The following is a 26318-nucleotide window of genomic DNA, read 5'->3' as shown; positions in this document are numbered from 1 at the left end:
AGTGTGTAGGTGGTACAGTACCTTTTTCTGACTGGCCGGGCTGCTTGGCCTTCACCTTGTGGGTGTAACGTTTCTTTAACGTCCTAAAGAAACTGTCGGAGAGGCAACAGAAAGGAGAGCTGCTGTCGTTCATACACTCCTCCCAGAACAACAGCACGTCCCTCGTTCTCTGGGCCTTTGGGAGGACTGAAGGTGAAGAGAGGAGGACGAAGAGGAGATTGAAATTGTTATGATGATCTTTTATTTACACATGCGTGAGAACCAGAACAAGAGCGCACACGTACAGAACATTGTAGTTCTTCATACCTACATGTACAGTACATCAAAGATTTGGGTTAAGGTTTAACCCAAATAGAGCTCAACAGTGTGGTTCCGAAAGTTAAAATCCCATTCATTTTCTCCATCAGGATTTTGATTATCAGCCATAATGCCTAAACCGCCCACGGTAGACTTATTACGCGCTATGAGATTGTGAAACGAAGGCTTACGCTCCTGTAGAAGCCACAAGTCCACATGAAATCAACCTTGTTTTAAGAAAAACCTGTTTTATTCGCGATCTTATGGAGAAATAGTGCTAGTGCTAGTGAGCTGCTGCCATTGAAGTCAATGATCGTTTTTGTACACAGTCTTGTACCTTTTTGCCTTTTTTTTCAATTTTAAAAATTTTCTTTTGTACCGAATCAAATGTTTAATGGTCAAGATTCATGTGGTAGCTGGTCGGCTTGGTTCCATCCAAGCTTACAATTTCCCAACGTCAACAGATGGGGAAAATCACTTCCGGAACCAGAGCCGTTGAAAAAGTGGGCGGTCACTGTTGAGCTCTATAAGCTGTTGTAAATGTTTTCATGCTTAATTATGTGTTAATTGTAGACGGTGTCCTTCTCTAAAAGGCAGACAGATCTTCCACTAACTGTCTCTAGCAGATAGGCTGTCGTTCCTTTCCAGCAGCAGACAGCTGATTCGGTCAAGGACTTCAGCTTGGAGAGCCAGTTCCTCCAGCAGGTCCCTCCTCGATGGGCTGAAGTCGGTCGTTGTTATCATCTGAGGAAACGCGTATTTGTTAGATTTCGACAAGCGATTTTTGAGGGTGAAGAGAGACGAGGAGACACAAAAGATGTAAACACTGATCCAAAAACGTGGTTAATGTGGACATAGCTCATAGAAACATACTGTACCTGGAGCAGGATGCAACAAATATCCAGGTGAGTCTCAAGAGCCTGGTCAACACCCCAATTCCCAGAAGTCAGAGGGGTTACGACCCACTCCTCCTCGGAAGTTGATTGGCTGTTCTGGGAGAGGAGGCCGAGACTCTTTAGAGTGCTCTGCTGCAAAGAACTGATGCTAATGGACGAAGACGAAAAGGAGAGGTGAGTTTCACATTGAATCACCGTGTATTGATAGCTGGACAATACATCGATTATTATATCAATATACAGTATGAGACTAGATATTGTCTTACATTTTGGATATCGTATTATGGCATAAGTGTTGTCTTTTCCTGTTTTTATACAGGCTGCATTACAGTACAGTACTTACCAGACTAACTACCTGTTCTATTATTTATCTCTATTATTATACTATCCCACTCAGTCATTATATCCACATTACTGATGATTATGTATCTGAAATCCCATTGTGTAAATATGTTGTTAAAGCACCAATAGTCAACCCTACAATATCGATGTCAAGGTATTTGGTCAAGAATACCATGATATTTGATTTTCTCCATATGGCCCAGCCCTAGTATTTATTCTTTTCTTTTGTCTAGCTTTTAACTCACCCACTGTCTTTGAGTCTCAGGCTGCCTAAACAGGAAGTGTCATCATCTGCAGTGAAGTCATGAGAGAGGAAGTCAAAGCTGCCCAGGACTTCCTCCACAGCCAGAGTCTCCTCTGATGATGAGCTTCTCAGCAGGGAAAGGTCGTTCTGTGAGTGAACACATGTACACATATACATTAGAGATAAATGGCATAAGGATCACACACAGTATGTTTGTGTATGTGTAGGAATGCACGCGGGTACCTTCAGTATGGTTGCCAGGTGCAGTATTTGGTGGTCCAGGGCTCTCAGCTCCTTCTCAGAGAAGCTCTGGTTCTGTAAGCTCTTCTCCAGCTCTGCGATCAGGACTCCCAGCCTGATGGCCTGGGCCCTGCGCTGGGCACTGCTCACCCCGGGCCTCCCTGAGGTCGGAGCAGCAGTGGCGGGTGAGGATGGGGTTGCATCTGGAGGCTGAGTAGGGGGTGCGGGCGAGGCCGGGGCAGAATATGACTGATGTTCTGGGGAGTCCTGGAACAAACGTGGGAAAGACAGAGTTAAAATGGAATCCAGATAGTAGAAATACCCTAAAAATGCAAGATTATTAGATATTGTTAGACCAACAAAACAATGGTATCTAATGGTATGTTATTAGCCAATAAAAAGCCAAATGAGTGAAAGTCGTCACAACGTAGGCCACCAAAACACCTGTCAAAGTAATGTGAATGCACCACGAAAAACTAAAAACCCCCAGGACAGGAAAAGTAGTCTGGGTGCAGAGATGTGATGATCCCAATCAGCAACTTCTGTGTCTGAAAAGTGAAGCCAATGCTGAGGTGCCTTAAACCTGCTTTCTATCTCATTTCCAGCAAGGGGCGACGCCACTGGCTCCAAAAAGAAGTCTGTTTCTATAGAAGTCAATGGGGAAATGAGCCTACTTCTCCCTTGATTTATGAACATTTTCCGTGAGTTTATGCTCTCAATCGCTAGTTAAAGCATGATGTTCATTTTTTGTAAATTATGGTCCCATGACATGGTGCTCTTTGGATGCTTTTATATAGACCTTAGTGGTCCCCTAATACTGTATCTGAAGTCAATTTCCTGAAATTCAGCCTTGGTGCAGAATTACAGCCACTAGAGCCAGTCCCACCATGAGCTTTCCTTAGTATGTGCCATTTCTGTCTGTAGCTATTGAGGAGGAGAGGGAGGGGGGGGGGGCAAGGTGGAGAGTGGGGGTGTGGCCTTGACCAACTGCCACTTTGCTTGTTTGAAAGCCATGATGTCTCTCTCTCTCTCATGGGTGGGCCAAATTCTCTGGGCGGGCAAAGCAGAGAAAGGGGAGGTAACCTTTCCCCTTATGACCTCATATGGAGCAAGATTCCAGATCAGCCCATCTGAGCTTTCATTTTCTCAAAGGCAGAGCAGGATACCCAGGGCTCAGTTTACACCTATCACCATTTCTAGCCACTTGGGGGACCATAGGCAGGCTGGGGGAACTCGTGTTAATGTTAAAGAAAAACCTCATAAAGTGAAATGTTCATGCTATGGGACCTTTAAAATTAACAAAGCAAGACATGCTTTAGAGGCGTGGCTACAAGCTGACCTGTCAATCATGATAGGCTTAGCAATGCTAATCCTTGCACTGAGTACATTAACAAAAAAGCCGTGAACTTGTTTTTGTGTGTTGTCCGCGCTAACGCTAGCATTAACTGGTAACTTAAGAGAAGGTCTACCGATTTTCAACCAGCTCTACGTACTGCCGTACATGCAGATGAACAGCTCCAGTACCCGGAGGCCCGAGCATACCCGCCAGTAAAACTTTCCCTCTTTGGCATTTGGCTTTGTGCAGCACCATTAAACCATACACAACTCTGGTTTAGCCGCGTCATCCTCCCCAGCTCCACCCTTTTGTCCAAATATGGTCAATTCCGGCACCAAGATGGTGACAGCCAAAATGCAAACTGGCTTCAAAACTGCAGTCCACAAACCAATGGGTGACGCCACTGATGGCAGCAAATGATGATGAGATGAAATTGCTGTTTTTCTGAAGAGTAAAAGGGCATCAAGACACCACGAGAGTGGGCTTAGAAACAGAAAACAGTGGTGCCGCTGGTTTGTTGCCCTCTCTTGTCAGTTAAAGAAAAACTCCCTTTTAAGGAGAAACCTCGGACAGACCCAGGCTCTTTGTAGGCGGTGTCTGACGGTGCCGGTTGGGGGTGTGATGAACCGTGGCAATTATAGTCACAGTAAATATAATGGAACTATGACTAGAAATACTAGTTGTAGTAGTTCATCGCATAGCAGGGCACTGCAGGGCGTTACACGGTGTAGCAGGGCACTGCAGGGCACTGCAGGATGTAGCAGGGCCCTTTAACGGGACAGATAACTGCTCACACCTCAGGGCTTCAGCCTGAGCCAGTGGTTGAAGTTTCTCAAGCTCTTTTTATTTGCAGCAGGGTTTTAACGCAGTGTTGAATTCGACTAAATGTTTGACAATTCTAGTGAAGGCCGCAGGTGTGTTCTTTACCTGCACACTGCCAGTGTCCGGTCCGAGCGCTGCACTGTGCGTTTCAGGGTCGGCTTCTCCAGCTGTGTTTTTTCTCAGGATGTCAGGAGTGCTGAACAAAGAAAGATCATCCTTATTCGTTTGCAGTATCATTATAAAGTCGTAGTATTGTTAGAAGATGTAGCATGATGAACAGGGCCACACGGAATCTACGCACGCAGAATTCCGCAAAATGTTCCGCAGAATTTTCCGCTGATTTTCTGCAGACTTTAAAAATTAAAATAGTCCCCAGAAATACCATTTTTTTTCTTTTTTTAAATAGACCCCAGAAACAGATTTTCATTCAGGATCACCACTGAAAACTGTAAAAAAAAAAAATAAAAAAAAAAAAAATCTGCAGATTCAATTTGGGTGTGATGATGATGATATAGAAGGTAGACAAAATATTTGACATGGTTTTAACAGGACAACGACAAAACATTTGCTCTTGAGTTCATCCCCACCTCTGTAGAGCCAGCAGGGAACTTGGTTTACCCTCTGCTGGTGTAGAGTGAGTATGTAACACACTTCCCCACTCCTCCTCTCCGTCCTTGTTATCAATCCTCTTCCTCCTCTCCCTCTCCTCCCTCCCTCCCTCTCCCTCTCCTGTAGAGGTCTCCAGGGACCCTTCCTCCCCGAGGGACAGCTGAGTCTGGCTTCCTCCCAGACTGGTGCCCTGGCTGTGGCTGGAGGGGTAGCTGTGAGTACGTGTCAGACTGTGGAGGAATAGATTTTCATATGAATCATTTAAAAAAAAAAATAAAATTAAAAGAAAAACCGTCTATGGTGACATTTTTCTAATGAATGTATGTTTGAATCCTTGTTATACTATAGTTATTTAGTTGTTTTTGTGGAGGATCGGGACCTTCCATGGGGTCCTAAGATGATTAAAGTGATGGGAGAGAACAATCTTTCTATTTTTTGTCCTATGAAATACTGGATATTTTCACCTCTTCAGGCCTCTAAAAATACCTTCATATCAAACAAATCTAAGAATAAAAATGTCCACATTAAACTCATTTTATATTGGGTAACAAGGCAAAGTTTGGGAAGTACTGCTTTAAAGGATAAGTCATTATTTAGTCATTATCTTATTATTACTACTGTCAAATCCCATGAAAACAACAATTAATTATTATTACTAACAAGAATTGTCTCTGTAGCCACTGTCTATTGCCCCCTTGGGATTGAAAGCCATTACCATGCCATAACACAAGCATTATCTTTTAATGCTACATACCTGTAGGGGCTTTGCGGACTGTGGTTTGAGGTGATGGCGGTGTGGGACGGGTTGGACAGGTAGCTGAGCAGAGACACGCCGCCTCTGTCATGTCGACTTTTAGACACCAGCGACGGGAGGGAACCCTCTGGATCCTGCAGCTCACGCATCATCGACTGGAGAGGACAGAAGGAGCATATCAATGTAAACCTCACGCTTTCAACTTTAAAGCCACTTTAGGCTCGACTAATGAAATATTTTCACAGTTTCTTTCTAGATGGAAAGAGTCAGGGAACAGGTAGTCTATATTAGAGGGTGACATGGGAATCGATTGTCGCTCCCATCCCACCCCGAGCCCACGAAAATACTCCCGTCATATCCTGATCACGTGACTGCCCCCTCATGTTGTCTAAAGTTATCAGACTCTGTTGCCCCCTGTAGCATGTTTGGTTAATCGCGGTCAAATCACTGAGGTTGCCTCGGAAATTTAGGCTACACTATACACTAGAGGTGTTGAAATTAATCAAATAATCGATGCATCGAATCGTGGACATGGACGATGCTGCATCGATAATCGGCGGGCTCATAATCGATTTATTTCTGTTTACAATTTAATGTAGGCCTAACAACATTTCTGTTTACGTATTCTGTTATGTTTTGCATATTCAGGCGCACTCGGTGCCATGTGCTCAGTGCTGTAGTTTTATGTATCCAGTTTATTCAGTATTAGAGCACTGCAGAATGTTTTTGTTTTTGAAGCTTGAAAAGCTATGAATTAAATATCCTACATGGCTTTAATAGAAAAATGTATTTGACACATCGTGATGCATCGAGATATCGAATCGCTGACATGATAATCGTAATCGAATCGGGAGATCAGTGAAGATTCCCACCTCCACTATACACGCATTACCTGCAGGCCAAGGCGATTTCATTACGTAATTCCTAACGGAGATCTTCTCACACTCAAACACACACATTTATCGATTTAGGGTAGGTCAGAAGAATCGCTGCCTTCCGCATACTAAGTAGCCTAGGAACGCCTCGCAATCCTTGGTCGCACTCACCGCATTGCAGCGTCACTTTTTAAATTGAATCTCCGGCTCCGTCCCGCTCCCGTTGATTACTATGCTCTATTCCGTCCCTATCACGTTACCAACAGTGAAATTGAGTCCTGAAAAATTGTCACCCTCTAGTCTATATCGACAACGATTAATTTAGGGGATTGTTCCGGTGCTGCCGGAAGATTCGCCGGATGTCCCTCAATTTCGGCCGGATGTCCGTCACCTTGTGTTGGCGTTGTAAACTGCCGTGGATTTCTGAGGACTATGGTTAACTGCTCCTCAGATCTCTGCAGGGTAAATCCAGACAGCTAGCTAGACTATCTGTCCAATCTAAATTTTCTCTCGCACGACTGAAACAACCTGTGTGCAGACTGTGGAGGAGGGTCTGGCAATGTGAGACTAGGGAACAGGTAACGTAATAAAACATTTTTAACTTCAAATTAGCCACCATAACAAAAAATAAATATTAGTTCAATTGGAGTTAGGCATGTTGTGGTTGTAACTGATGTTAGGCTCAGAGACTTACAGTGTGTGAGCGCGTCTGTGTACTCACTATAAAGTATTTCTCTGTGAAGGAGGGGGTGCTCGGTGCCGTCCAGCTGTAAACTGAACTCTTCCTGCTGGACACCGACTGCCTGCTGACAGACAGCGGCCTCACCTTCTCCGTGCTGTCAAACGGACTGCAGGTGCAAATACACACAAAAACACACACAGAAGATATAAATGTACATTACACGCAAATATGCTGAATATCACAGCTGTTAAATACATTTCATCCATTTGACGATAAACCAGCAAATGTAACCGCTCCTTTTAATATTTGCGGCTTGTCTCTGAGTTTCCAGACTTTTCCAAAGTTTTGATGCGTTTCCAGACGTGAAAAATGTCATGGTCTTTTCCGCTGCCTTTCTTGACTTTGTGGTAATCCTCACCGTATGGTGTGTGTGCATACCCTTTTATGTCAAAAAACTGAAAATTCATGAAACTTTTTAGTCACAGTCCCTTTTTAAATGAATCGCTTATGTGCTTTCATGGATGACGGTGCCCACTGAATCTATTGTTTATTCATTTTATTTATACAGAGACATTTTCTATCAGCCATTTCTCCAATAGTGTCTGTAAATTGTCTTTTTGATCCTTTGGGAGCATTCACTGCACTGTTGTCAGAGCACCACACATCCTGCTTTATATTGATCCGTCTGTGACACAGCTCGGGGCTCTGCACTGCAGCCAGGTCTTGTGTTTTCATCCACTGACTTTTAGATGTCAGCTTCTCTCATCAGGCTGAGATTTGAACCAACACATTTCCATCTTCTTTGGCTAGCTAGCTTAGCTATATTTTTGTATTAACATTTGTATTACATTTTGTCATGCAGGTTCGAAGAGTTTTATGTGTAGCAGGAACACTGATTGCAATCACTCCACTGTGACTCATTTAGGGGCTTAACTGTGTGTGTGTGTGTGTTTGTGTGTGTGTGTGTGTGTGTGTGTGTGTGTGTGTGTGTGTGTGTGTGTGTGTGTGTGTGTGTGTGTGTGTGTGTGTGTGTGTGTGTGTGTGTGTGTGTGTGTGTGTGTGTGTGTGCGGTCACAGCAGTGTTTTGGGAGTGTGAGTTCGCCAGCCTTGTGCGTGTCTGTGTGATTCTGCATCTCTCTAAAGAGAGAATCCATGAAATGTCCTCCACCTGTCTTCTCTAAACCCTGAAATGGGATCTGTCATGGTGCAAGGGCACAGCAGAGTGCGTGTGTGTGTGCTATTAAGGGGGTGTGTGTGCGTGTGTGTATATGACGTACACTCTGTATTCAATGAGCTGCACAGGGACAGCTGGCTCAGGTTAGAGGCACAGAGGAGACAGCGAAAGAAGAAAACAACAACAGCAGATTCTGCAGAAAGGCAAAATATGAATCTATGATAATAAAACACACCATTTGTTGTTGTTTACGTCACGTTGTTTGTTGCTTGGCCTTGTTTTACTGCTGTGAACATGTGGATGTCAAAAGTAACAGTAAAAGAAGTGGGAGAGAAAGTGAAAGTTTGTCACATTGTAGACAGTAAAAACACCTCTAAACTAATGTGAATGCACCACCAGTAAACTAAAAGCAAGGTCCAGGACAGGAAAAGTAGTCGGTGTGCAGAGATGTGATGATCCCAAGCTAATGGACCTTTTTTACAGCAGATATTTTGACTTCTCATAGTAGGAAAAGCACAGCTGAAATTGATAACCTTAACAATGGCTCAATTCCATCAAGTGTCCCAGTAAGCTATTTCAGTGAGTCAGCATGCACAATACCAGGGCCTCTCCTAAGTGGAATGCAGCCATCATTAATGGTTTTGAATACACCTTACCGCTTTTCCTACTATGACATGTCAACATGTCTGCTGTGAAAAAGGTCTGTGCAGAAGTTCTGTAAACCTGCATTCTATCTCATTTCCAGCAGGGGGCGACTCCACTGGCTCTAAAAAGAAGTCTGTTTCTATAGAAGTCTATGAGAAAATAACGCTACTTCTCACTTGATTTATTACCTCAGTAAACATTTTCATAACGAGTTTATGGCCCTTGGGGTGGCAGTAGCTCAGTCCGTAGGGAGGTGGGTTAGGAACCGGACCAAAGTACGGAGTGTGGGCTGGTAGCTGGAGAAGTGCCAGTTCACCTCCTGGGCACTGCCAAGGTGCTCTTGAGCAAGGCACTGAACCCCCAACTGCTCGGGGCGCTCCTCCAAGGAGCAGCCCCCTCACTCTGACATCTCTCCATCAGTGTGTATAGCATGAACAGGTCCTGAGCATGTTTGTAATTCAGGCCTGTGTTCAATGTGTGAGCAACTGTACTAACAGAGTGAAAATTGCGAATTTAAATAAAGGTCTTCTTCTTCTTCTTAATCACTAGTTTCAAGTCTTCTTCAATACAGCATGATGTTCATTTTGTAAATTGTTTCATTTATTTTAAAATAGATGGGGCATGCTTTGCTACATGCCAACATGTCACTCAGTACAGAGGCTTAGCAATGCCAAAGATCCTCTATACTAAAGAGAGCCTCCTTCGAAAGTGCAGTGAACGTCGTGTGGATGGATGAAAAGTTATATTTAAATAATGTATTCACATTATCACAGAGATTAGTTTTGTTAGGGCGTTCACGAACGTTAGCTGACATTAGCTTGTCTGTGTTGCTAGATCTCATGAGAGTTTGGTCCTGAGACAGAAACAGGTCTGAAACAAAGTGTGTGTGTGTGTGTGTTCTTGTTTAACTATTTGTGGGGTCCAAAAACCGGGAATACAGTATACTTGTGGGGTCCGGACAGCTTTGTGGGGCCAAAATGCCGGACCCCACAACTTTAAAGGGTAAGGGTTAAGGTTAGGTATTTAGTTGTGATGGTTAGAGTAAGGGGCTAGGGAACGCATTATGTCAATGACGGGTCCCCACAAAGATAGTGCCACACACGTGTGTGTGTGTGTGTATGTGTGTGTGTGTGTGTGTGTGTGTGTGTGTGTGTGTGTGTGTGTGTGTGTGTGTGTGTGTGTGTGTGTGTGTGTGTGTGTGTGTGTGTGTGTGTGTGTGTGTGTGTGTGTGTGTGTGTGTGTGTGTGTGTGTGTGTGTGTGTGTGTGTGTGTGTGTGTGTGTGTGTGTGTGTGTGTGTGTGTGTGTGTGTGTGTGTGTGTGTGTGTGTGTGTGTGTGTGTGTGTGTTAAACCAGGTGACCTCCAGCTGCAGTTTGATGGTTCCCAGCTCCGTGATGTCCACCAACATCAGCTGTGGCCTCACCACAAAGAAATCTGCGCTGGCACACGTCACCATGCCAACCAGCAGCCAACCCAAACCCTTGGCCTCCGTCACCTGAAAGAAGAGATTTGATGGGTGAGATGCATGCACGCAAAAACCAGATCTCTTGTACAACAAGCAAAGATAATGCACAAATGCTGTAAGAGGGAAATTGTTTCTAATACAGAAAAAATCACAAAGTCAGAGGTGGAAGAGGTATTAAATTATATTTAAATCTTTTACACAATTTATACCACAGTATTGCAGTACTGTTCTATTAGACTGCATTCGTTTTAGCTAGTAAAATCTTACTCTTACTAGTTACTATAGTTGTCAAATACATGTAATGAGTATATTTCCCTCTAGGGAGTGGAAAAAGTACAGTACGTGAGTAAATAAACATGGTAACATTCCATCACTGCCCAGAAGAAAGGGATTATGGGTATTCTAGTGTTTACTTTTCTCTATGTGCATTAGCAAGTACTTTTAAATCCTTTCTGTAGTCTCTTTTATCATATTTATTGCTTTTATTGTTGTATTATTTATTGTTTAATTAAATTTAATTTAATTTTATTATGGATCTGTGTGTGTGTGTGTGTGTGTGTGTGTGTGTGTGTGTGTGTGTGTGTGTGTGTGTGTGTGTGTGTGTGTGTGTGTGTGTGTGTGTGTGTGTGTGTGTGTGTGTGTGTGTGTGTAACCTTGATCTCGAAGTTGTGGTGTATGTGCGGGAGGAAGACCATCTCCTCCTGGTCCCAGTACTGCGTGTCGTCTGATTGGATCCTCCCTCTGATCCTCCATCGCTGGCGGCCCAGACGCACCACCACCTGTGACATCATCCAGACATGACGTCACTAACAGTGCCGGCTCTGGTTCTAGCCCTGTTTTCCCTTTAGTGAGTATACTTTTTTTTATACTAGGGCTGCACGATATGAGGAAAATATCTAATTGGGATTATTTTGACTGATATTGCGATATGATTTGCGATATTGGAGGGGGTGATCGTGTTTGTATCATTATTTTGATTTTCATTGAAAAATATTACAACTAAAATGATTATAGTGTTGAGTTTTTCTTTAGGCTGTAGGATAGGATTTGTAGACTAGGACATCTCTGCAGCACCACAATACTTCACTCAGAAAAGTTTGACACCCCCCCCACCCCCCCCTGTGATTAGGATATTGCACTTGTTCATATTGCGATTTCGATAAAATCGCGATTAGTAGTGCAGCCCTACTCACTCTATTCAATAAAACAAAGTGATGTTTTTCTTTAAATAGAGAAGCTCACCTCATATTGGTCTCCAGGGCAGAGTCGAGCAAAGCCGATCAGGCCTGCAGGGGAAAACAAGTGAGATATTTGGAAGATAAGGTGTCACTGGTAACTCTGTGTGTGTGTGTGTGTGTTTTGTGTGTTTGTGTACCTTTCATTTTGATGTGTAGCTCTCCAAGGAGGATTTCTAACTCTCCCTCCATAACTGACATGTCCTGCAGAGAGAGGGAACTTAGGTTAGAGTGAAATTTTAGATAAAGTAAACGGTTCTTATTTTTGTTAACCAACCACTTTGACACTTTACACTTATTTTCTGTCCAAAGTGAGGTCACAGGTCAGGGCCGTGAACAGAACATCGACACTGGAGCTGTTATATATCTATATCTGGCAACACGTTTCTTTGGCTTTTTGACTGAAAGATAATGTCTCTCTCTCTCTCTCTCTCTCTCTCTCTCTCTCTCTCTCTCTCTCTCTCTCTCTCTCTCTCTCATCTCGACCACCTCGCTGGCTGTGAGGGAAACAGATGTTGTGCTGGTTCAGTTTAGGGTCGGTAGTGTTCCTCATTAAAACCAGTTGACACAATTAGCAACAAGCTCCTGAGTAAACTGTGTTTGAACCTTTTGGAAGCTGGAAGGCCTCATTACCTAGAGTTCATGTAATGCGTCAGTAAGTTTAGTTTTAATGAACCTGTTGTTGGTGTATTCTCTGCTCTGCATTTAGACAGAATGTTAACGGCAATGTTGAAGCTACATCCACACTAGTCCACTTTTAATTTTTAAGCAGCGTTTGAGACAAAAACGAACTCGGTCCACACAAGAGTTTTAGCTCCAGTCACAGAACTAATCTCCATCCATGTTAACACGTCACATGACCATTCACACACACTGGGCATGTGCATGCCGGATTAAACAGGAAGCCGATTGTCTGACGTTACTCAGCGGTTCAAAATCATGGATGTACAAGTTGAAAATACTTTGGAGAAAGCTCAACAATAGTATGCAAAAGATGTATTAGCTTTGACCGACGACGAGGTGTAACTGTTATTGAAAGTATGTAAGCCCACCTAACCAATAAGACTCAAGACAGAGAATTTCTAATAAGGGGAGAAGTTCCTCTCTCTCTGGAAAACTTCCGGCTTCTGAACTAGTTGCAGTTCCACTCACGTTCCATATGAGGGCGCTCACTGGCAAGTGCAGAATGAATGGAGGTCTATGGCGCTATACCCCTCAAAATCCACTTTTTTTTCTTAGGATATAATTTTTTGTCTAGTAATTTGAATGTTGCATTCGAAAGGGGAGGCAAAGAAAATACACACTGCTGGGTGTTAGATATTTTTAAAGTGTCTTTTTTTGTTCTAAAAAGCCTTTTAAAATGTCAATGACGTCATCCACAGCGTACGGCCAGAGATACCGCTTTACGGCAAGCTCTGAGTCGCTTCCTTTTTTCTCTCGAGGCATCGACACCACAGCTGACAGGTTAGGCTCTCCCTGTTAATACACGTGCTAGAAAGAGGTTTGCCAAAATATTCACTCTGACATTCTGGTTGTAATCAGTCCTTCACTGACCAATCAGCATTCATTAGCAGAATGCTAGCGTGTTATGGGCAACAAGGACTCAACCTAAGAAATCAAAAGGAGATAAGTACTCGTTCATTCAACTTTCAACCTATAATCCATGTTGAACTTGCAAAAACTACAATCAAATCTGAGATTTCTCAACGGCAGTCAGGTGAAAGAGACAAATTTAGCCGTCTCACTCCATAGAGTCCCATTCATTTTGCACTGGACGGCGATCACCCCCAGTGGAACTCTGGTGGAACTGCAACCAAATTCGGTACAATGGGGCTAAATGGGGAGTGAATAGGCTCTCCGTAGACGGGCTCTGGTCCTCGTTTCTAAATGTCTCTGTTTGTGTCCGTCCAGACTACAACGCAACCCCGCAGTTTTCAAACCAAAACGGGGACAGCGGTATTTCCAAATGTCTCCGTTTTAGGGAATCGGGGAAAGCCGGAGTAGTGTATGCACGAGGTGTGAACGTAGCAAAAGATATTCAGTTATAAACCAAAACGTAGTAGTGTCAATGTAGCCTAAGTGTTAAAGCCTTTTCATTTTGAATACATAACTTTTCCCACAGTATTTCTAACACTGTTCTCGCTACATTTACTTAAAAGATCTGAATGCTTCTTCCACCACTGAAAGAAAGGAAACGGGCAGAAAGAACACTAGTTGATGAGTAGAAGGCAGAAATTTCTGTAATTTTCCGTATAAGAGCAAGCAAAATAGGACAAAAAATAGATGTACCTATGTGAGCATGTGTTTGAAAGCTGAGAAGGAGAGACTGAATGTTCTGCACCACCGTGAGACTGACAGACAGACAGAGGGTATGAATAAGTCTTCAGTTGTCTGTTAATGACCCTTAGCATGCAGCTGCAAACAGGAGAATCACTGTGGGACCATCACTCACACACCAGATGATTTGGTTTGGCAGCATTACGGCCATTAGCGGCTGTGAGGAGATGATGGATAAGTGGCAGCCACTTTTGGCCTGACTACATTTCAATTACAGCCCTTTTATCGCCTCCCTCTGTGATCATTCAGAGCACAATAATCTGTTCTCAACTTTCTTTTCTGTGGTGATGACATTTTTGGATTTTCAAGCTTCACCAAGATCATTTAGAAAGCTTTTATAATGTTTTATTTCTCTGTGGACGAATAGTTTTTCATTCAGCTTCCACCATGCTGCATTGTTACAGAACAAATACAGTATTTCCTGTGTGAATCAAAGAAAAAGTTACTGATGATCTTAATGATCATTTTCTAATCCAGTCAAGCGTTTGCCTGGATCGTTGTCTGCCAAATGTGTTTGGTTTTGCATCACATGTTAAAGTGGCTGCAGCCCAATTTACACAGTATTCCCATTAGGAATAAATGGCTGGTTAGTTTTCAACATGTCCTTAAAGTCTTTAAAGCGTCCAAAGTTTATTTTATCTTTATTTTGGTGTATTTCTCTTGTTATGGACTGTCAGGTTGTTTATTATAGTAAAATAGTTTCCTTACATATGGGCAGGTTTCATTTAATACATATGCTCTCTTTTCTAATCATCTCACTCCTTCATTAAGGAAGATTCCCTCGCTCACAGTAACTGTGTAAATGTTCAGTTTGAATGAGCTGGAATGAAAGTGAACTGAACCTCATTCCTGGTTAAAGTGCTCATTTGCAGCAGATAAAAGGATGTGACTTTGTGGAAAATGTTCAGCTTTTAATTCATCCTGCCAAGGGCCTAGGTTTGGAGAAATAAATCCGTAAAATACCAGAAGAGGACTGGCAGCTCATTACCCAGACTTTATCCCGCAAATAACACAAAACAGAAATGATGTGTGTAGCTTCAGTTAAAATGCAGAACATTTTCAGTTTTTTGGCCTGTATAAAATTCTCAATAAATTAAATTGCCGCCGTTGCACTAAATGTTTGCTCTTGGGGGGAATTGTTGGGTCTCTGTAAAGTATAAAGTTTGGTCTAGACCTACTCTGTCTGTAATGTGTCCTGAGACAACTGTTTTTATGATTTGACATTATAAATATAAAAATATTTTGCCTGTATAAAATTCTCAAATACAAAGCTGCTCAGTTACTAAACTTCCAAAAACATTGAGAAAAAACTGTCGTAAAAAGTGACAAATGTCAAAAAAAGTGGGACAACAGGGACTTAATCTCCCAAAACTTTTTTTGAGGGGGACAAATCTACCTCTTCTAAATATGTGTAGGGGGGGGGGGACGATATATTCCCTGCATCCTCCCTGAAATCTACGCCTATGCATCCTATCCTATACATCTGTCACACAGGTGATACGAGGAAAATCTGACTTTACTGACTGTTTTATAACCTATAATGAGTTTCTATTGACTTATAAGTACTTTAAAATAGTATGCAACTGTACTTATAGTTGCCTTGCTAAACTTTGGTGAAATGCTGGAATTCAAACATTAGGAGCTGTGTTTGAGGGTGCAGAAGCAGAAACGGGACATTTGAACAGTTTAGACTTTTGGTCATTCGTCATGCAGTCGGAGAACTCATGAGTGACCGTGTTTAGTTGGGTTTCAGCCCTCTGTGACCTCCTGTCTGCTGCACACATGGTCAGAGCGAGGCACAGCGCTGACATTCATCTTCCACATCAGATGCAGCAGAAACACATTGCAGATGAAATAAAACATGTTGTGTTCTTGATTTGTGAACATAAAACCCTTGAATACTGTATACACCCAAAAGACATCAAAGAAAAACACATCAAGTAAGGCACTCGTCTTTAAGAAATATGATTTAAAATGCCTTTTATACATCTGGAACATTCTCAGTAGAATAAGATATACACAAAAAAAAAGTTCACATTCTCAATCTTATTTAATTTTTATAGAATGTGCCAGATGTATTAAAAGCATTTTAAATATTTTTTTCTTAAAGACGAGTGCCTTGGGTTTTTCCTTGATTATTATTGGATTTGGTTCATGCCCCGTACCAAAGAGCCCCGTCTTTTGTTCACTAACACTAGTTCCAAGAAGCTCTCCAATCTCTTCCGTTCCCCAAATACTGTATCTCAGCTTATTAAAATGTCGTTTCCAGCATTATATTAGTTTAACTAGGATCTGGTTCAGATATAAACCAAACTTAAAATTCTATGATTGTTACATCCATTCTCATATAAACTGTATCATGCAATCTTAACGTGCATGTCTGATCAGTTGTGTTGTAGCTCTTTAATGTAACAAACGGCTGGCATGGTAGGCTACAGCTCGACCCCCACCTGCTATTATTATTATTATTATTATTATTATTATTAATTATAGTTCTATTATCTTTAGTTACTATAATTGCCACTGTACATTATGTCATTCCATTACCCCCAATGCTATAATTATTATGAGTCATATTTCTAGAATTATTACAGGTTAGGTGTTATTGCTGTGCCGCCCACCAAGAGCCAGGGTCTGTCTGTTAAAAGGAAGTTTTTTCTCGCCGCCGTTGCACCAAATGCTTGCTCTTGGGGGGGGGGAATTGTTGGGTCTCTGTAAATTATACAGTTTGGTCTAGACCTACCTTGAGAAAACTTCTTTTATGATTTGACACTATGAATAAAATTGACTGCAGGAGGTAACGCCTGATCGGGCTTCAATTTAAAGCTGATTTAGAAAAAGCATCTTAATGCCTTTTAGGCCACGAGAGGTTTTGTTGTTTGAGTGTCATTGCCGAGTGTAATTTACACCTTGATGCCAGATGCAGTTGGTTGCTTGTTCCAAAAAATCCTGCATATGACGTTGTTCAGACCAGAACCATTTTTCTTTTCACCCTACTAATAAGTCAAGCGTTTTGTTCTTATTACGTTTATGTTGATGGCAACATTTCTGCACTGGTGGACATCAAAAGTCACTTCGTACATGCATTGCAGGAAAAGACGAAAATAAGACCTTTGACTGCAGACTACACGCACGCACTCACACACACACACACACACACACACACACCTCTCTGTCTCAGTATCTCTCTGTCTCTCTCTCTGTGATCCTTGCCATACCTGCAGGCTGTGTCTGTGGTTGCGACTGAGCTCCAGCAGGCTCTCTCTGGAGGCTCTGGTGGACGGCGACAGTGAGAAGGCTCTCTTCATGTTGACCACTCCCTGACACAACCTCCTCTGGATACAATACGTCTCGTACAGCTCCTCCACCTGCACAGAGCAGACATGCAGACACTGGCTTCAGCTACACAATCAATTGCACATGTAGTTCCTTTCTTTCCACAAAACGATCTGCTTGTGAGCTTAACTTTGCATGGACTGACTTTTTATTTATTTATTTTTTTCCTGGTTTGATTTTGTTGTTGGCCTCTGCCTTCTGACTCTAGCTGTCCACCCAGCCACCTGAACCTGAACACTTATCTGCACATTGCTACCCGCCTGCCTGCACCTTTTCCCTGCCCCATTCCTGTTCGGACAACTATGCCAGTAAGCTTTTGTGTTATTCACTTTCTTTTCATTTTACTCTTCATTTTGGTCATTCCCTGCTGCCTCACACTGACCTGCCTGACACAAAGCTATTACAAGTTCTCCATACCTTTTTTTTTTTTTTTTTTTTTTTTTTTTTGAAAGACCACAGCAATTTCCTAAAATGTTTGTTTTGTCGTATCCTCAATGGTCACTCGATCATATTTATCTCAACCTGACACCAAACCCGAAACTAAAAAGATAAGACAAATGTAAACGTGATGGACGTTTTTTTTACCTTGCTGATTTGAAATTCTAATCTTCGTATGTATCTCTCCAATGCTCTGATCTCCTGTGAAAGCAAAAATATGAAAACTTGGTTTAAAAAAAAAGTATATATTACACACACACACATTTTTATAGATAGATAGATAGATAGATAGATAGATAGATAGATAGATAGATAGATAGATAGATAGATGAACACAGGTTTGTAGTTCTGTTGCAAAGATTACCTTCTCCAGATCATACAGAAAGGCCTGGAAACAGAGAAAATACATTATTCTTATTATTTGTATAATAACCCCCTGAAAAACAACTCCAACCATCCACATACACTAAAGTTTGTTCTTCTCTCTCTCCTCACCAGTCTGGAGTTTCTCTTGGTCTCTCTCTGCTGGGAAGACAGGAAGTCCATATCTGCCTGGTGACCCTCCAGGTACTCCCTGCAGACACCAACATTCATTCATTGAATATCTTTACATGCACACTAATATATTATTCCCAATATGGCAACACTCAGAATTTGATTCAGGTCATGTAAACAGCATATTTCATTTGGATATTCCGAAATAACGTCTTTTCCCGAATGTAGCATTTTCTGATTAAGTTGTGGGATATGCCGGTATTATTTGGGTTTAGGAGGCATTCTTTGGACATGTATACAGCGCATTTAGAATCTGCATCTCAATCATATTTTTTTTTTTAGATTATTTTTTGGGGGCCTTTTCCACCTTTAATTTGACAAGACAGCTAGGTGAGAAAGGGGAGAGAGAGGGGGAAGACATGCAGGCAATTGTCACAGGTCGGATTCGAGCCCTGGATACTGCGTCGAGGCATAATCCTCTGAGTATATGTGCGCCTGCTCTACCCACTGAGCCAAACCGGCCAGTCAATCAGGGTTTTTTACCGCAGTTTGTGCCAGTGAACGGCCTCCTGCCTGTTTACAGCTTACAGTCAGCTCTGTGCGTTGCTATGGTTGTTATTGTACCCAAACCAACCAGCCGACAGTTTGCAGGGCTGCGGCAGAGATGCATGGACAAAAGGAAAGAAGCCGAAACACAGCTACTTTTAAACATTATGAAAGACCTATATCAACAGGTTTTTGGATATGCGCACACATCGCAACGCTGCTGCAGAAGGAGTACTTTAAGTATATTTTTCTGATTATACTTTTATTCTTCTGGAGTTTGAATGCAGGACTTTGACTTTTTAATTGAATATGTTTACACTGCTACTTACTTGTAGTATAAAAGCCGTATTAAAATACACACTTAACCCCATTATTATTATTATTATTATTATTATATTTACATAATTTAACTAGAGCACTAGGGTATATTTTCTAGTAGTATACGTACTTGAGTCCTTTGCGTAGCGCCTGGAAGACCCTGTCGACCTGCTCCGGCTGCAGAGACCAGATTGCTCCTCCCCCTCTGCTGGGAGACGGGTGCATTCTGGGAGATTTACCTCCTGTCATGGCTTTGGAGCGGAGAGAGTTACGAACAGAGGACGTCCTGAAAAACAGAAATGTACAGAGTGACATGGTTATCCACTTAGATTGGCCAATACTCATAATCAAACTCTGGATTTTTTTCATATTCTGGATTTGCTTTCAGACTTTCAAAGTCAAATCAACCATTAATAGTAATCACTGGTGGAAAGAGGATTTCTCAAGGTGTTTGGTGTTTTTAAAGGGGTGATAGAATGCAAAACCGATTTTACCCTGTCATAGTTGAATAACGACAGTTCGGTGGGTAAATAGGACATACATAGAAGCTCAAAGTCCCACTGACACCCCTTTACTATGAAAATCTCATATTTTGAAACTGCCGCTGAAAACTGGCGAATCCCAACAAAGCTGAGTTGCTTACGCAAGCATCTCAAAATCCGGAACCTTAAGAGAACAGTCACGCCCCAATATTTACATAGGCTACAACAACCACCGAGATCAGGTAGTCTTCTGAATCTAGCTAGGTCACACAGATCTCTGCTATTCCATTACAAAATTCACTTCTGAAACTTTTTATCGCGTGAAATCAACCATATAAAGCTCAAATATGGGCCGCTTTACGAAAAAGGATGGCTAATTGCAAATTTTCTCCGACTGTGTGTCGGAGTTTAGTGTCGTGTGGTTGCGCCTTGGTTGCTACATCGCTGCCCTGACCGCAGTGTCAGCGAGCTTGTTACGCCGCAATCTTTACCGCAGCCCGCAGGTTCCAGTAAATCTTATAATGGGTATGTGTGTTGAGTTATTTAAACAAACAATCGGGGAAATAAACGCCTCTTGTCCGCGAAGTCTCATTGATAGAGCGCGGTGAGATGGAGTCCATCAATGAGAGCTAGCTAGCCTCCTCCTAACTCTGACATTCACAAAAATACATTCAATTGACATCCGAAATCGGACAAGTGTTAGCTAAGCTTTGTAAGACCTTGAGGAACCTGTAATATTCATGCCGTGACGAAATTCAAACTGTAAATATACTTTAGTTATAGAGCGCAGTGAGCAAGCTGCGATATTTCCCCATTGTAATGAATGGGACATATAGCAAGCAGCTGCTCGTCCCTACAAAGACGCTTTATGCGTTCATAAAAATGCCTTAAAATCAAATCAGACACAACGGTTAGCTTTATAAGACATTGGGGAATGATGTTATATAAGTGGCGTGACGAAATTCAAACTGTAAATATAATTTAGTTATGGCGCAGTGTAGCTAGCTAGCTGCGGTATTTCCCCATTGTAATGAATGGGACATATAGCAAGCAGCTGCTGGTCCTACAAAGACCGCTTCGCATAAAAATGCCTTAATATCAAATCGGACACAACGGTTAGCTTTATAAGACATTGGGGAATGATGTTTAATAAGTGGCGTGACGAAATTCAAACTGTAAATATAATTTAGTTATGGCGACAGTGTAGCTAGCTAGCTGCGGTATTTCCCCATTGTAATGAATGGGACATATTGCAAGCAGCTGCTCGTCCTACAAAGACGCCTCACGTTCATAAAAATGCCTTAAAATCAAAGTGGCGTGACGAAATTCAAACCGTAAATATATTATAGTTATGCCGGCAGCTGGCCGCGGAGCCCCGTAGTGCAGTATCCACAAAGGGTGACTTTGCCCTGGGTATGGAGCCCAGCAGGCTGCCGCTTTCTCGTCAGACTGTGTGGAGCTCCTAAAGTCCGACACGTCTTGCCAAATTTGCAATTAGCCATAAAATTTTGTAAAACCGGCCCATATTTCAGCTTTATATAGTTGATTTCTCGCTAAAAAGTCTCAGAAGTGAATTTGGTAATGAAACATTGCAGTGTCTGGAATATGAGATTCTGTCGCTTCTCTAATGTATGTGTATTGGGGATTCGCTCAACCAATCAGCGTGCCTCTAATATGTGCGTATGGCAAGTCGCTCAACCAATCAGCGCGCAGCTCATCTAAATATTCATGACCATACCATATTTGGAAGAAAAGCTCTTGTTACAAATAGGGCCAAAACACAGGGATGCATAAGGGCCAATAAAATATCAACCAGGCCATTTTCAGCCCAACCAATGTTACATACCCCATTAGGAGACCATAAGGAACAGTGTGAAATACCCTATATAATCATTCTATCACCCCTTTAAGCCCCCAACGTCGTCTTCCAGGCAGTGCTGCATGGAAGGCACTATGGTTAGGTGCCTTGAAGTCGAGGGGGAGGACTTAAAACACCATTGAGCGTTTCTCAACATGGCCAGGATTTTTCCAAAGCGTCCATGTGTTCTTGGATTGAATGCTTTTATTCACTTAAGCACCTGAACTCTTGTCTGATATCAGACAGAATTATCAACTCGTTACACTCCGTTTCCATCTTCAGTTGGACATTGCCTCCACTCTAACCGGTTTCCATTTCCGGCGAGAGGTGGATTCGATTTTCCCTAACCAGAGACGAACGTGTCCGCCTGATTCTAATGCCATTTCAGGTAGACACGGATGCATAGCCTACCAACACACTGGTTTTGCCGGGGTTATGAAGAGTGAATTAAAAACAATATACATTTTATTATTTTTTATTAATAACCGCAATATTAAGACAGTTTGACAACAGCGTTAGAGATCATTTTTCAACCGATCAAACCGCTGTTACATGTCATGATGCCAGACCAATCAGTCAGCTAGGTGGTTTGGGCAGAATGAAAGGTCTGGACCCTGGAAAACCTGAACTCACCAACAGGGGAAACCATTTCAGTCGCTCTCAAAAGGTGTAATGTGACATGATGATGTAAGTTTGACAAAGGTAAAGGAAGATGGTCTGTCGGCCAATCAAGTTTCACAGAGATTTGTTTTGTAGAGTGAGTCCTACAAAATAAACGTGAAAATATGTCTTGAAGTTTTCCTCTCACTATCGGGTGCACGACATGATTTGTCTGCACCCTTCAAAATCAATGTTGGAAAAAGAGTTTTAGGATTGGGCACTGCTATGGTTAGGGTTTGGTTAGGTATAGGCACAAACACAACTTTTTTTAATGTTCGCCGTCAAGATTAAAAGAAGCCATTGGCTGTTTTTAAGAAAACAGGAAGTGAACAGTGGTCTCCCGACGTTTTGTTGACCCATCCATCCACCCCTACCTCCTCCGTACGCTCTCTCTGTGTCTCTATAACATCACCCTCATTCCTCTTATGAATTGTTTTTTTTCTGTTTGCTGAAATGACTGACGCTGTAATTTTTCTTAAGAGAACAGTCTCTTTTCATACTGTACTTTAAAGCAGTGGTTCTCAACCTTTTTCCAGTGGCGACCCCCTCCCCAGTTTAATGAAGTTGGTGGTAAAAAGTATTCATCCATTTCTAAGCAGGCTCTTTGGTGTGTTTGTGTGCGAACACACACATGTGCGGTGTTTTCATCAGCCATATTTCTCACAGAATACAGCTTCACTCAGACTTAGTAGACCTCTGTAATTATGGACTCGGCCATAAAAGTGCTTTCCTGCTGCGTGATATTTGTCGTGTGTGTGTGTTGTGGGGTGCGTTTATGTCCCGTTGTGTCATCATCAAAGCTCTGTAATAAAGAATGATGGGAGACCAAGTGGTGTCATGCTGTCAGAGCAGGACCACAGTGGAGACGCTCAGGAATTGTGTGTGTGTGTGTGTGTGTGTGTGTGTGTGTGTGTGTGTGTGTGTGTGTGTGTGTGTGTGTGTGTGTGTGTGTGTGTGTGTGTGTGTGTGTGTGTGTGTGTGTGTGTGTGTGTGTGTGTGTGGCATGTTTAAGATGGAAAAGATCACAGGAAGTGCATTCCAGCGCTCTTTTTCTTGACATGACGTTTCATTCTTTCGTGCTCTCTCTCTCTTGGGACTGACGCTTGACATCTGTGTGTTTTTCACTCGTTCTTTCTTCCTTCAGAAATAACATCTTGTAGTCTGTGGTGCGTTCACTGCCCATCAACGAGGAACAGGCTCGTCTGAGGGCGACGGGATCTCCCTCCACACGACAAGAGACCGTTTATCTTCAAGTGCTTTAAATCTTAAGGGATTATATTTTCTCCTTTTTGTTGTTCTACAGTATGAAAAACAACAGAGAGGTGTTTCAGTGGATATGAGGTCTCTGTCTAGTTGAAATTTCGCTGAACTGTTACAAACTTTTATTCGTTGGTTTTGACATTGGTTAATTTTTGCCAAAGGTTTGAACTTTAATGAATTCAAATACTTATTATTAGTTGCAAAAAATATAATCAGATTTGAAGGAGATGTAGAAAGCTAAAGTTGTGACTCCATTATCAACACCAGTGTGACGTGAATGAACCCCATGGACTAACATGGCCTGAATTAAATACAGGTGTGACTGCCACGACACACTCAGAGAAGACATTGCAGTTCATGTTGAGCACCTCTTTTGAAATCACACACATTTAAAATGATGTATTTGTTGAAATGCGTTAGTTGTAGATGTATTTTATCAGTGTGGGAAAGGGAGGCACCTGGGAGACGCTTGCAGTAGACTCAAATGGTTACAAATGGTTTTGGTATCTTGTTGACGACCGCAGTGCCAGAGTGTAACATTTTAAAGAGTTTGTAGCAACTTAAACCTTAAAGAAATGGTTTACGTGTGGCCAGGATAGCTCAGTTGGTAGAGCGGGTGCACATATTCATAGGTTTATGCCTCGACGCAGAAGATCCAGGGTTCGAGTCCGACCTGGGACGATTTCCTGCATGTCTTCCCCCTCTCTCTCCCCCTTTCATAACTTTCCTATCCATTAAAGGCGGAAATGCCCAAAAAATAATCTTAAAAAAAAAGTTAAGAAGTTTAGCTAAGAATTAAATGAGAAGATCAATACTGCACTCATGTCTAAGCATATGCACTCAGCCACTTTCATGGATCACATGGATCTGACAACTGATAGGCCAGAAGTCGGTTAGATTGCATGCCTATCCTGTCCTGGGTGCCAAATTACGAATCCTACTATGGCCAAGCCAAGACCCGCCCTACGAAGCCGATCGATTGGTTGGGGTTAGGCATTTCACCTTGAGTGGTTAAGGTTAGGATAGGGGATTGGTCAGGTGACAGGACCTGAACAAATGGGGTTACGTTACCTTGCGTGAGCATGGATGCCTGGCTAATAGTATTGATTGAAGGGAGGGTCTTGGCGTGGCCATAGTAGGGTTTGTAATTTCGCATCCTGGGTAGCCCGGATGTTGTCTCTGTTGAATTTTTACATCTCCATTTGACCAATCGAATTTGAGCAACCTGAATCTATTGTTTTGAAATTCTGAAACTTGAATTATTGGATCTGAATTTGTGACCATTGGAGGAGAAAAAATATTCCAATTCAGCTTTCGAAATTGTAGGAAATTTCATATTTTAATTTCAAACAGGTGAATTCCGAACAAATGCATTCAGATTCATGGTTTCAAAGTAAAACATTTCAATTTCAAGTATTCAGTGGCTGTTAAAGTTAAAATACTTATGTTTCTTATTTGTTTCCATACGTGTCGTCCACAGTCTATGATGTAGATGATGCTTTAAAGACGTCATTTGTTTCTCCTTGTCATTTCTTTAAGACTGAAGCAATTTAAGGCAACTTAGTTGATCTTTATTCCTTGCATTATCATCGGCTGTAACAGCGTGCCACTCACCGCCGTCGTCCAGTCAGAGAGCTGAAGCCAGTGAAGGAGCGGCTCCTGTTGACCAAACCTGAGGGCGAGTCGAATCGCAGCTTCACCGACATCCTGAAGAAAGAGAGAATAATTACAACATGTAAGATTTTAATCATATATCTGTTGGATGTTGCAAGCAAACAAAAAAATCGCCACACCTTAAATATTCCTGGTGATTGCCAAATGAAGCCTCATGAAACTTCGTGACCAATTTGATTGATTTTCTGAGCCCACTAGATGGCGGTCCTGGTTTAAAGAAAAAGACTCAAGTAATGGCATTTCAGTTTTCTTTCAACTCTTTCTTGAACAGAGAGCGCCATCTAGTGGGCTCAGAAAATGAAAAAAAAAAATCCCTCTGCGACCTAGAAAGGATTTTCACCTGACAGGGCACCTCCAACTGCAAACAAGGTCGGTTATGACTCTTTCAATTCTGAATTCTTAATATATGGACTTTTTATATTTCAAAACTTCCCCTTTGAGCCGAGAAAAGCAATTTAAAAACCTTTGACATCACCACAATGTAGCCAAGCGGGACCTCGCGGGCAGAGGCCAGGGGGACAAACACTACTGGGCATAGTCAGTGGTCACAAATCTATATGGAAGTAAACATGGAAGCTTAAACACTTTTTGGGTGGAAGCGCCACTGAGCAACTCTCATAGGAATGAACGGGGCTCCACCATTAAAGGTGCAGTAGGGAAGACTTATAAAACTAACTTTCTGTCATATTTGCTGAAACTGACCCTATGTTCGAGTAGAACTACATGAAACGGGTAATAAAAAAAAAATCCAACTGCGTGTCAATCACTGGTCAGGCACACGCATTCATTCTGCCTTGTGGAGGTACCGCCAAAGAGTACAAAACAGAAACGGAGTTCTTCAAGATTGCGCTCCGGATGATTTGTAATAACTTTGGTAGTCTTGCATTGCCAGACCTTCCTCCACAGCGCTGCGGATGAGGGTTGGGCTAGTTCACACAGCATTCCGGGATGGGAGAGAAACGTGCTTTGGTTTATTGGCATTTCTTTAAACCAATCACAGTCGTCTTGGGGCGGCGCTAAGCTCCGGACGGAGCCACGGTGCCTCATCAAAATAGCCTCGGGAAGGAACGTGTTTCGGTGGAACGTGTGTACGTTCAAAAGTTGTTTTAGTCGTGCAACAGAAAACAGATAGTCTCGCTAGCTGTCTGGATTTACCCTGCGGAGATCTCAGATTGGAATTTCTATTGGCAACGGAGCAATCCTGGAAGTGGAACGTCATGTATATAGACTACCTTTGAGATGATACAGGGTCCTCTCTCTCTGTATCTCTCTATCTCTCTCTCTGTCTCTCTCTGTCTC

At 42.3% G+C, this 26318-nt stretch overlaps 1 protein-coding gene across 4 annotated transcripts in view; it reads right to left on the bottom strand.

The window, feature by feature from the left end:
* Window positions 1-26318, bottom strand: part of ripor3 (RIPOR family member 3) — an 83155-nt gene that overhangs the window by 10061 nt on the left and 46776 nt on the right. For 3 of the 4 annotated variants that reach the window (XM_039797650.1, XM_039797654.1, XM_039797651.1), the window contains 19 exons: window positions 24960-25052; window positions 19216-19371; window positions 18222-18300; window positions 18091-18114; window positions 17874-17927; window positions 17171-17320; window positions 11756-11819; window positions 11623-11666; window positions 11034-11159; window positions 10267-10410; window positions 7137-7265; window positions 5541-5695; window positions 4765-5016; window positions 4283-4373; window positions 2023-2286; window positions 1781-1926; window positions 1176-1341; window positions 912-1041; window positions 22-186 (listed from right to left, as the gene is read on the bottom strand). In XM_039797650.1, coding sequence (XP_039653584.1) covers window positions 22-186; window positions 912-1041; window positions 1176-1341; window positions 1781-1926; window positions 2023-2286; window positions 4283-4373; window positions 4765-5016; window positions 5541-5695; window positions 7137-7265; window positions 10267-10410; window positions 11034-11159; window positions 11623-11666; window positions 11756-11819; window positions 17171-17320; window positions 17874-17927; window positions 18091-18114; window positions 18222-18300; window positions 19216-19371; window positions 24960-25051 — 2431 coding nt within the window. In that variant the 5' untranslated portion in view covers window position 25052. Of the gene's footprint in view, window positions 1-21; window positions 187-911; window positions 1042-1175; window positions 1342-1780; window positions 1927-2022; window positions 2287-4282; window positions 4374-4764; window positions 5017-5540; window positions 5696-7136; window positions 7266-10266; window positions 10411-11033; window positions 11160-11622; window positions 11667-11755; window positions 11820-17170; window positions 17321-17873; window positions 17928-18090; window positions 18115-18221; window positions 18301-19215; window positions 19372-24959; window positions 25053-25138; window positions 25227-26318 lie in introns of all 4 variants that reach the window. The other variant, XM_039797652.1, reaches the window with a different exon arrangement.

Source organism: Perca fluviatilis, chromosome 4, assembly GCF_010015445.1.
Source record: "Perca fluviatilis chromosome 4, GENO_Pfluv_1.0, whole genome shotgun sequence".
NCBI classification, from domain to species: Eukaryota; Metazoa; Chordata; class Actinopteri; order Perciformes; family Percidae; genus Perca; species Perca fluviatilis.
This window is presented reverse-complemented; position numbering and strand designations above follow the sequence as displayed.